Genomic DNA, 12,653 nt, shown 5'->3' with positions numbered 1-12,653 from the left:
TTTTTCCTGACTGTAAGATATGTGTATATGCTTACTCAGTTGCAGCAGGGTGAAGTGTTAGTTTGGTTTCCATAGCATTAAACACTAAAATACACTTTTTTTGAGGGGGTGGGGAGGTTGTGTGTGTGTGTGTTGTGTTGTTTGTTGTCTGTTTCTTTTTTTTCTTTTTTTATGGCTACACCATGCAGCTTTTGGGATCTTACTTTCTTGACCAGGGTTTGAATCTGGGCCCTTGACAGTGAAAGCATAGAGTCCTAACCACTGGACCACCAGGGAGTTCTCTAAAATACACTTTTAAACTCTGTTGTTTTAAAAATATGTATCTCTAAATACAGTTACAAAGAGTTTATATTAGCTGCTATATGATGCACCAGAAAAAAAATTGACCTAAGGGTCAAAAGACTTGGAGTTCACGTCTGGTTCTTCAGATGACTAGCAATATATGTAACTCTGTAACAGTACATTTCATGCAAAATATGCTTCTTTTAACCTTAAAGTAACTTCTAATTTATAAATATCTCAGAGCTTTATTACAAAATTTTTAATTTTTGAAAACTTATTTTTTAATTTAATTTTTGAAGTTACTATATTCATATGGTTTAAACATCAAAAAGTATAAAAACCTCTATGATGAAAAATTGCCCTCTTATCCCTGAAGATCATCTACTGTTTCTCATTCCTCTGCTCCATAAAATACTAGTCTTTTAAATTTTTTGTTTATTCTAAAAAGAATTTTTATTCATATGTGAACCAATATCATTTATTTATAAAGCTTTTAAAACTGCTAACTCATATTTCCATAACAGTAGGAAAAAATGGGCTTCCATGGTGCCTCAGCGGTAAAGAATCCACCTACCAGTGCTGAGGACACTGGAGTCATGGATTTGATCCCTGGGTCAGGGAGCTCCCCTGGAGAAGGAAATGACAACCTGCTCCAGTATTCTTGCCTGGGAAATACCATGACAGAGGAGCCTGGCAGGCTACAGTCCATGGGGTCACTAAAGAGTCAGATACAATTTAGCAGCTAAACAACAACTTTGGATGTGAAGTGTTACTACTTGGATAGATTTTAAGTAATTTTAATTTTGCTTATGTTAAGGATGAACTGACAAGAAAAGATTATGAACAAAAGAGATTTGATCAGAAGAATGAAAGGAACAAGAGAGCTCACAACATGAATAAATATATTAAAAGCAACACACAAGATAAAACTGTAAACAACTCTGTAATTCCAAAAAAACATTCTCAAAAACAAAAAGAGGATCATCTTCGAAATCCACCTATAAGGAGCATGCCTGCTTCAAGCTTACAGAAAGAGAGAAAAGAAGTAAGATCCTAATCTGGTTTTGTGATGTAAATGTTGCATAATTATTAAAGATATAAATAATGAAATGACTGTGAAAATGTTTTAAAAATATGAATGGCTATACAAATGAAAACCATCTTTAACTACTGATATTTAGAGTTTTGATATCTGTAATGTAGAAATTATTGCACAAAGTACACCATTCTTTTGAGTTGACATACTTATAATATTTCAGTTATACTGGATTTATCTAGAAATCATCTAGTCCAAAAATTAGAATTTTTTAGTTCATGGTATTCAATATTGTATTTCATCTTTGCACGTGTATATGTGTATGTGTGTATTTTTGTTTGGTTAATTTTCAGTTTAATAAATGTCTGTTTAGTACCCATTGATTGCATGGCAAGGTACTAGACGCTATGGAGGGAATTTTTTGGCTGCTCTGAGTAGTAACTTTGTTAATGCCAAACATGGATTGTTGGGCAGATTAATAAAGCACCTAATTAATTCAGTGCTTGGTGCTTAGCAGATATTCAAGAAATGCTACTTTTCTGTGGCATTTAGATTATGATTGAAGGTGGGATCAGAAATGTAGAAAATTATTTAAAGACTTGGTTTGTGTCATTTTACTGTACTTGAAAGTTACTACTTTCAGATGTAAAATGTGTTTAAACTTTCTTTTTGGTACTGAAAATATGCTTAGTAGTATAAGAATCTTCATGTTTCTTGGGTAAATGATTTTTGTCTTTAATTTTCATGCTTTTGAAAACTTTAAAACTGCAGTTTGGAAATTGTCTCCAGAATTTAAGAGCCATTTGATACAAAGGATTTTCCTGATCTGATCATTCTTAATATAGTACCCTAGCTGGCAAAAGGAGGTTTTAGAAAAATGAGATAAGTGTTTGATGACTATTTTGCTGATGAGTTGAATACCTTTGTGTACTTAGGGATTTTTGAAAGCAACCACAGTGATGCAAGACAAGGATTATATGTTACAAATCTATGGAAAACCAGTTTATCAGGGTCATCGCAGCACTCTTAAAAAAGGACCATATCTCAGATTTAATTCTCCATCTCCTAAGTCCAGACCACAGAGACCAAAAGTAATAGAACGAGTTAAAGGTATGAAACCTCATTTTTTGTGGTATCAGTTTAATATATAAATTTTAATTTTTGCTATTTATTTATTAATACATTCAAATTATATCATGCTTAGGGATGGAAATATTTCCTTTCAGGAATGTAGGAGAAAATAGACCAGATTTGAAATATTGGGGGGAAAGTAGTATTAGATGGTATCTTCAGATAAACATGATAAAATTTATGAGATGATGACTCTTAAAGCAATTTCAATTATAAAATAGGGAACGTAGACTATTCTTGCAGATCTTGCTCTATCATGTTCTTTATGGACAAAAAGATGAGCCGTATGCTGTACATTATCATAAAAGTGCGTATGGGCACTTTTAAAGTTCGGTTTGTTCTCAAAGATCCTTAAGTAGCAGAAGTAAATTTTTTATCATGTTTATATACAAATAAAAATATCTTTATTTATCACTATATGTTTTGATTCACACATACCATTTCACTAGTATATTTAAATATAGCTCTTAGTTAAGTATTGAGTCTGTTGACTTTGGTTACATTTTGAAGTTTCTCAGCTTGTGCTTTAGCGGTCTGTAAGCCACTTTGATAATATGCCGTAACTTGTGGATCCCAGTTCATTTTCCTTTCTGATCCTGTCTTGTGAGTTGGTGGTTGCTTTATTTTTCCTTTCCTTTACAAAAGTTAATTAATCATATAGAGTGTCAGTTTATCTAGAAATCTTATAGATTTTATTTTAGTAGGCTTTGTGGATGATATTTACCCTAATGTTTCCTTGATTTATTAGAGCTTGCTGTTAACTTATATTTGTGATTTGGAACCTTTTGCAAAAAATGACCCAAGGTTTTAAAATACTTTCAAATCCAAAAATCACTGTATGAATTAACTCTTAATGATAAAGTGATTGAGAACCTATGATACAGCATCCTGTTTGGGCCTTGGTACCTGTTATTTCCCCTGCCTGGAGAGCTTTTCCCATAGACCCTTGCATGGCTCTCTCTGAGTTCTTTCAATCTCTGTTCTTAGCTGTTAGCTCCTCAGAGAGGTCTGTGTTGACCATCTCATCCAAAATATCATCACCTAACCCTCTCTATTCCCTTCCTCTGCATATTGCTCTTCATAGCAGTTTTCACCATCTGATGTTGTATTTTTTATCAATTTTTTTCCTTAAGAAGTTATAAGCTACATGAGTACAGTTGGTTTATTCAATACTTGTATATGGCAAACACATTTTAAATGCTGAGAGAATATATTTTAAATAAACTTGTAAGAAAAACATTCATTCAGTTGAATGAATGAATACTTGAGAAGGCGATAAAAAAATTATAGGTGTAGTACTAAAATTTTTCTTCCTGGGATCATAAAACTATATTTACAAGTCCAGATTTATAAAACTACTCATATATTAAAACTAAAAATGTAGTAATGTCAGGTATCAATTTAGAAAAGATTTTAGTTTCTTTTCCTTTACACTTAACTTTTGCAAGGTTTTAATAAGTATAGGATTTGATTATCTTTACATTATTTCCAAGGATAAAGTCTGGATATTCAGAATAATGAGAGGATGAAAAAAATTTTCAATTCCAAAAATGATCTTTAACTTTTTTACACCTATTGGAAAAAATGTAAATGAGTTAAGTAATACATGCTGAATATTCTTTCAAATCTTAATCAACACTTTTTTGTAGTCATTATATCATTTCTTTGTTTTTTCTTTTTTTTTTTTTTTAACTTTTTGTCTTTATTTTTTGGTTGCACTATGCAGCATGTGGGATCTTAGTTCCCTGACCGGGGATTGAACCCAGGTTCCCTGCATTGGAAGCCCAGAGTCTTAATAGGGAATTCCTGTAGTCATTGTATCTTTTATACCATATTATTTGCACAGGTTGTTGCATCTATTCAGAGATTGAAAAACCACAGCCTGCAGGCTACATGCCTGTTTTTATACATAAAACTCTGTTGGAACATAGGGACACATTCATTTATGTATTTGTCTCTGAGTGCTTTCATGCTACAATAGCAGAATTGAGATGTTGCCACTGAGACCACATGGGCCAGGAGGCTAAAATATATCCTGTCTGGCCACTTAAGAAAAAGTTTGTCACTCCTTGATATATATGTTACTTGTATTTTGGGGTCCTGTAACCTTGTTACATAGAGTGAGATCTTTCTGTGAAGAAGAGTTGCTATATTTGTAGATGTTCAAACAATATTCTTAAATATCTGCCATTGATGATTATTATAGGCACTAAAGTAAAGTCTATAAGAACACAAACAGATTTTTCTGCCACGAAACCTACAAAGGTGGATTCTAAGTTGCAACATTCTATTACTACACTGTCTCCTGGTGATCAGCAGTATTTGTTCAGCCCAAGCCGGGAAATGCCTACTTTTTCAGGTACACTGGAAGGTCATCTGATTCCTATGGCAGTACTTTTAGGTAAGACCCAACAAAATATATGGCATAAATTTTAAAATTCTATTCAGCAATAACATAACTTACAAATGGTACTGACACAGTAGTCATGTACTTTTCCTTTATGTGTTGCTTATATTTGTGAATAGGACTTCGGGATATGTTTTACTTTGTCTAGTAGCAGTGTCTGAAATGATGCTATATTTTCACTCACAGGAAACATTCTTACAGTATTTTATAGTATATTGCTGTAGATGAAATTAAAATAATGTTTAGACATGTCATGAAAGTAGTGAAAGTTGCTCTGTTGTGTCCAACTCTTTGCAACCCCATGGTCTATACAGTCCATGGAATTCTCCAGGCCAGAATACTGTTGGAGTGGGTAGCCGCTCCCTTCTCCAGGGGACTCTTCCCAACCCAGGGATCAAACCCAGGTCTCCCGCATTGCAGGCAGATTCTTTATCAGCTCAGCCACCAGGGAAGCCCAAGAATACTGGAGTGGGTAGCCTATCCCTTCTCCAGCAGATCTTCCTGACCCAGAAATGGAACTGGGGTCTCCTGCATTGCAGGAGAGCTACCAGGGAAGCTAGACATGTCATAAACATTCATAATAATTAAAGAATTTAAGGATTTTGATTGGTTTAATATCATCGTATCTTAGGAGAAATACATTGAATTACCTTTTTTGTACTTTTGGACTAAGCTATGATAAATAAAAAGTACGTAGCTGTGTGTTCTAAGAGTTTGTTATTAACTTATTTGAGTTCTCTCTGACCCATCATTGTAAAAGTTGAATAAATAATTTTTGATATCACCCTAGCTCTTCAAACAGAGAAGCCAATGGCAACCCACTCCGGTACTCTTGCCTGGAAAATCCCATGGATGGAGGAGCCTGGTGGGCTGCAGTCCATGGGGTCACTAAGAGTTGGACATTACTGAGTGACTTCACTTTCACTTTTCACTTTCATGCATTGGAGAAGGAAATGGCAACCCACTCCAGTGTTCTTGCCTGGAGAATCCCAGGGATGGGGGAGCCTGGTGGGCTGCCATCTATGGGGTCGCAGAGTCGGACACAACTGAGGCAACTTAGCAGCAGCAGCAGCAGCAGCTCTTCAAATCTAGTTAGCTATTTTTTTTTTAATGTCATTGCAATTCTTAATTTTGATGAATTATTGTGAATATTTATATATATAATATGAATATTTTTCACCATTAGAGAATTTTTTATTTTTGATATTATGGGTTAATGACATATCAACTTGGTAGCAGTCTGTTCAACCATGTCTTCTACTAAAATAATAAGCAATACTTATAAAGTCCTTACTGTGTACCAGGTATAGATCTAAGTACTTTATATAAATTAGCTTATTTAATCTACCCTATAAAACACATGGTAATGTACCAGTTTTATAAATGAAGGAACTGGGGCACAGAAGAGTTTATGGATTTCTCAGAGGCCACATAGTTAGAGTGGAGTAGATAGATTAGTTAGATTCAGACCCAGGCCATGTGATTTTTAGAGTCTGTGCTTTTAGTGAGAGCACTGCTCCCTCTTTACTTTGAAATATAGGAAACAAATGGAAATTTTGAAGTGAAAGGTAACAAAAATTTTGATTGGCTATGATAGTTACCAAATAGTAGGCCTACATGATATGTGCTGGTAGTCAGACACTAACATTTTGTTGTTGGTTTTATTTCTGTCCATTTTTGCTCTATGAAAATTTGAGAATAAAAATAATGCAACACAATGCAGTATATTTCAGTCTTGCCTTCGCCTCTTACAAACTATTATGACGTTCAGCAAATTATGTTTCTAAACCTCTGTTGTCCTCAACTGTAAAGTGTGGATAATATTAACACTTCATAGGCTTATTTAATTTAGATGGTGAATGTGAAGTGTTTAGTACATATGAGAGCCTAGTAAATGTTGGTCACTGGGGAAAGGCTGACATGGTGAGGATCATGACAATAGTGATGACAGAGGGAAAGATGATTGCAGAGGGAAAGGAAAGGTAGTGCTTTCCTTTCATATGAGAATTTAACCATAAAGATCTAGGTAATATATTAGAATTTTCTCTTTATTTCTGAAATGGTTGACTCCTTTTCTCCCCTGAATTTTTTAGGACAAACCCAAAGTAATAGTGATTCCATGCCACCTGCTGGGGTAATTGTAAATAAGCCACACCCTGTAACAGTGACAACTTCAATTCCACCATCATCTCGAAAAATAGAACCTGGAGTAAAGAAACCTAACATAGCAGTTGTAGAAATGAAGTCAGAAAAAAGGGATCCTCCTCAGCTTTCTGTACAGGTATGCAGTGTGTATGACCAGAAAAGTTTAAGAAATAAAACCTTTGGCATAACTTCAATGCTTAAAATCTGTTGTATTGCTTCATGAAGACTTTGCTTTCCTGATGGATCTTTCATTCTTTAAAACTAGGATATTTCTGTGATATCACTATCCTTGTTCTGCATGGTTTAAGCTACCTTTTCTAAGCCAGTGACTCATATCCTGGTGACTTGATGATATTCCAAAGGGAATAATTGAACAGTATGTTATAATTAATTTTTAAAAAGGCTTAATGTGTTTATATAATTAAACTTTAACCTTTACACAAACATATATGAGGACATGAATTAATGGGGAGAGAACTTGTATGTGAATTTTAAATATTCAGGTTGTCAATTCTTCCTAAGTTAATGTATGATTTAAGTGAAATTGTATTTTAAAAATAAAAACCATTACTTTTTTTTTTAACTTGAACTTTAGGATCATTTTGATATTTGAAAGAACAAAGAGTTTAGTGTTTTGATACTGGTCCCATTTAAGAAATATTCTTAGTTTTTAAAAAAAATGTAGTATGTAATAGATACTTCATTAGTCAATGGGAAATAGGATTCTCTTAAAAGAAATGACGTATGTTATAATTGGTTAGCAGTGTGGAAATGGATCAGTTTTAGACTCTAAATTTTTACTGTATGTAGCAAATGAGTTCCAAATAGGCAATAGGCTGAAGTATAGCTACAAAATATAAAAACAAGAATTAGAAGATAACTGCATGCAGTCCTTATCAAAACTGAAGCTAAGTCTGGATATGAGAGGAGGAAACTCAGATATGATAGAAAACAGACTTGATTCTATAAAATTTAAAACTTATATATGTAAAAAACTTCTAAATAAAAAGGGAAGTGACATACAGTGAGCACATATGAAAGGAATATAATAGGTTTATTTTTAAATATAAAAACCTCCATAAATTAGTAAGAAAACATAAGAGGAAATTCATATTCAAAGAATGTAAGACTCTAGAGGAAAACGAGTTTATAAGATATCAAACTGAATAATTTAAATCTTGCTAGTTACCATGGTAATGCAAATTAAGATAACAATCATATATCTCCATTTAAAAACTGTTCTTGCTGAAATACTTCTATTATCTAATTTCAGTGAAAGTTGGGTGACTGATTATGGTTTTGATGATGGAAAGAGATCTCTTTTGGATCGCATTTCAGTAGTAATTACCAAGAATCTTAAATAATTATGCTTTTTGGCTCAAGAAGTTACTCTTATGTCTGACTGTATATCATAATGAAATAATTCAAAGTCAGGGGAAAAAACCCTTACATACATATGAAATTTTTTGGAGTGATATATTTCTATCTATCAAATAGTGAGTATGTAAGGAATATCCTGAACGTTTACCAACAGGAAATGATAAAATAATAAAGGCATATGTACAATCATTTAAAATATAATTATGAAGTCTATATGGTAGTATAGTAAGGCATTTATGACAATGAAAAATCTGGAATGAAACAGTTTTAGATTTTAGCTATGCATAGTGGATAATAAAAAGATAAGGGGGATAGTAAAAATGAAGTTGTCTTAAGTAGGATTCTTTGTGTTTCCCTTTTATTTTCCAGTTTTTGTAAAATATGCTTTCATAATTTAAATTTGTTATCCATTGACTTTGCAGTAAAAAGTTAAATATGTTATTGATACCTAGATTCACAGATATGTGAGTCAAAGTGATGAACTGAAAGCTGGATGTTGCATTCTGTTTTAGGTGTTACCCAATGTAGACATTGACAGCATCTCTGATGGTAGTGCTGAGGTCAGTCTGTCTCCTTCTGGTCCCAAAGAAGCATCTTCTCCTCCTTTGAGAACCTGGATACAGGTATTACTTAGGAATGTATCATATATCTTTGAATAATCTGATTATAGACTTTAACTGATATTCTGTGCAGTCTTCCATTATAATATATTTTAATTATTTAGGTTTTAAGGAAAAGATTCAAAACAAATTTGAAATTGCTTATGAACTTGGAAAAAAGAGTTTGATTAAGACCTTTACATTTATCAACATTTTGAAAGTGATCATCCTTAGTGTAACTTTTTGGCAATTTAAGCTGTAAGACTCATACGTGAGGAAATAATTTCTGTCTCTTTGGAGAAGAATCTTGATTTAAATGGGAATTATATTAGTTTTCCTGAATGTGAATTTTCTAATGACAATTAGAATTCATGTTTTGGGATGTTGCTTTGTCATCAAACCATTGACATGATGCAAAAATATGCATTTCTTTCTAGTAATATTTATTTGCTGCTTGTGATTGAATGACAGAATTAGGACTAGCACTGTAACTTTTCCTTGGGTTTCATCTGTTCTAAGCAAATTTAGTTATTGAGCATATAGTTTTAAGGAGAGGAAGAACATCAATTTTTCACAATCAAAAATAGTGAAAATAGAATGACCCCAAATGCCATTTGTGCCTAATTTAATTTTTCATCAGTATTTTTTTAACTAGAAGTTTATTAAAACATATATAATTTCAAATAATAATTTTTTAGACTGTTAGTCATTGTGCTCTAAGGAATTGTCTATTGTGGTTTTTGATAACGAGGTTATATATTGTGAGGCCTGGAGGCTATATTTGTAAAATAATTGTTTTCTTTATTTTCTTATAAATTATTTGATTCTTTATCTGTCTTTTTGTGAGTTTGTGTATGTGTAAACTTATATATCCTTATAAACATTTTTCTTTAGGAGAAAAATCGCAATAATTAACTTGATCAGTTGACTTAAGTTGCTTTGTTGATGGAGTCCTTGATAGAAAACCTGATACCTAATTTTTTATAGCTATTGAAATGATAACTTAATGACTTGAAGACTAGCTTGGATTTCATTTACTAATTACATTGTTTCTGAGCAGGATATCAACATAAAAAATAGAAGCATGTAATTATAAGCTTATGCTGTGGGTGGTATTACAGTAAATTAGGTATAATTTGCAACAAAACTTTCTGAAAATGCTTTCTTAGGCTCCAGAATTTACGAAGGCAGATGAAGAAGAGATGAAGTTTCCAGGAATGAACTTTGATGAAGTAATTGATATTGTACAGGTAACAAAGATTAGCAATCCTGTCAATTTATTTTTCTAGTATTTTTTCATGTGACTTGATTATCTTTTTTTTTTTTTTTTAACTTAATTTTTTTTTTTTGCTGCACCATGCAACATATGAACTGCCAGGGGATTCCCCTGAGACCTTTTTTTTTTTTTAGAGCAGTTTTGGATCACAGCAAAATTGAGAGAGATGTACAAAAATTATCTGTATGTTCCCTACATCCACACATGCATAGCCTCCCCCATTATCAATATATCCTAACAATTTTAATTTGTTAAAGTTGATGTATCTACACTGACACATCATATTCAAAGTATGTAGGTGACCTTATGTTGTACATTCTATGGATTTGGAAAAATGTATTCATTGTTATACTGTTATACAGAGTATTTTCTCTGCCCTCAGGTCCTCTGTGTTCTATTTATCCTTCCCCTTACCCACCCCTGTCCCTAGCAACCATTGATATTCTTACTGTCTTTATACTTTTTCTTTTCCAGAATGTCATATACTTGGAATCATATAGTATGCAGCTTTCTCAGATTGGCTTCTTTCTCTCAGTAATATTTACTTAAGTTTCCTCCATATCTTTTCATGGCTTGAAAACTCATTTCTTTTTAGCACTAAGTAATATTCCATTGTCTAAATGGATCACAGTTTAGCCATTCACTTACTAAAGGACATTTTGATTGTTTACAAGTTTTGTCAATTATGAATAAAGCTGCCATAAGTATCTGTGACATAAGTTTTTAACTCCTTTGGGTAGTTATCAAGGAGCACAACTGCTGGCTTATCTGGTAAAAGTATCTTTCCATTTGTGAGAAACCGCTAAACTGTCTTGTCATCCTTGCTGTACCATTTTGCATTCTCATCGACAATGAATGATAGTTCCTGCTTTTTCATATCCTTGCCAGCATATGGTATTGTCAGTATTCCAGATTTTGTCTATTCTAACAGGTGTGTAATGATATATTCTTGTGTTTTAATTTGCATTTCCCTGATGGCATATGATGTGGAGCATTTTTCAAATGCTTGTTTGCCATCTGTACATCTTCAATGAGCTGTCCAAAGGTCTTTGGCCCAATTTAAAGTTTGGGTTGTTCTCTTATTATTGAGTTTTAAGAGTTTTTTGGTATATTTTGGTTAACAGTCTTTATCAAATGTGTCTTTTGCAAATATTTTCTCCTAGTCTGTAGCTTATTTTCTAATTTTCTTGACATTCTTTTCAACAGAGCAAAAATGTTTAATTTGAATGAAGTCCAGCTTATCAGTTAGTTTTTTCATGGGTTGTCCCTTTGGTCTTATATCTAAAAAGTCACCTGATGCAAAGAGCTGACTCATTTGAAAAGACCCTGATGCTGGGAGGAGAAGGGGACGACAGAGGATGAGATGGTTGGATGGCATCACCAACTCAATGGACATGAGTTTGGGTAAACTCTGGGAGTTGGTGGTGGACAGGGAGGCCTGGCGTGCTGTGGTTCATGGGGTCGCAAAGAGTCGGACACGACTGAGCGACTGAACTGAACTGAACTAAAAAGTCATTGCCATACCCACAGTCATCTAGGTTTTCTCCTGTGTTATCTCTAGTTTTATAGTTTTGCATTTTAGTTTTAGGCCTATAATCCATTCTGAGTTAATTTTTGTGAAGGGTGTAAGCTCAGTGTCTAAATTTATTTTTTTGCCTGTGAATGTCCGGTTGTTCCAGCGCCATTTGTTGAAATGACTCTTTGCTCCATTGTATTGCCTTTACTTCTTTGCCATAGAATAGTTGACTGTATTTATGTGGATCTATTTCTGGGTCCTTTGTTCTGTTCCATTGATTTGTCTGCTCTTTTGCCAGATAAAACAACTGCCTTGATTGTTGTTGCTTTATAGTAAGTCTTGAAGTTAGGTGTTGTCAGTCCTCCAACTTTATTCTTCACCTTCAATATCATATTAGCTATTCAGGGTCTTCTGCTTCTCCATATAACTCGTAGAGTAAGTTTGTTGACATCTCCAAAATAACTTGTTGAGATTTTTCTTGGAATTACATTGACTCTGTAGATCAATTTGGGAAGAACTGACATCTTAATGTTATTTAGTCTTCCTCTCCATGAACGTGAAATATTTCTCCACTTAGTTTTTTATTTCATTCATTTAAATTATATAGTTTTCCTCATAGATCTTAAGGGGCTTCCCTGGTGGCTCAGAGGTTAAAGCGTCTGCCTCCAATGTGGGAGACCTGGGTTCGATCCCTGGGTTGGGAAGATCCCCTGGAGAAGGAAATGGCAACCCACTCCAGTATTCTTGCCTGGAGAATCCCATGGACAGAGAAGCCTGGCAGGCTACAGTCCACAGGGTCGTAAAGAGTTGGTCACGACTGAGCAACTTCACTTCATAGATCTTGTACATGTTTTGTAGGTTTTATACCTAAGTATTTCATT

The 12,653-nt window shown here is 33.5% G+C and overlaps 1 protein-coding gene across 16 annotated transcripts in view; it reads left to right on the top strand.

Moving 5' to 3' along the window:
* Nucleotides 1-12,653, top strand: part of KIAA0586 (KIAA0586 ortholog) — a 126,115-nt gene that overhangs the window by 28,471 nt on the left and 84,991 nt on the right. For all 16 annotated transcript variants that reach the window (XM_044924917.2, XM_044924918.2, XM_025295454.3 and 13 more), the window contains 6 exons: nucleotides 1,100-1,327; nucleotides 2,254-2,428; nucleotides 4,656-4,850; nucleotides 6,950-7,137; nucleotides 8,894-9,004; nucleotides 10,150-10,230. In XM_044924917.2, coding sequence (XP_044780852.2) covers nucleotides 1,100-1,327; nucleotides 2,254-2,428; nucleotides 4,656-4,850; nucleotides 6,950-7,137; nucleotides 8,894-9,004; nucleotides 10,150-10,230 — 978 coding nt within the window. The remainder of the gene's footprint in view (nucleotides 1-1,099; nucleotides 1,328-2,253; nucleotides 2,429-4,655; nucleotides 4,851-6,949; nucleotides 7,138-8,893; nucleotides 9,005-10,149; nucleotides 10,231-12,653) is intronic.

Source organism: Bubalus bubalis, chromosome 11 (genome assembly GCF_019923935.1).
Source record: "Bubalus bubalis isolate 160015118507 breed Murrah chromosome 11, NDDB_SH_1, whole genome shotgun sequence".
In the NCBI taxonomy this organism is placed as follows: domain Eukaryota; kingdom Metazoa; phylum Chordata; class Mammalia; order Artiodactyla; family Bovidae; genus Bubalus; species Bubalus bubalis.
Note: the sequence above shows the minus strand (reverse complement) of the source record. Positions and strands in the feature narration are given on the sequence as shown.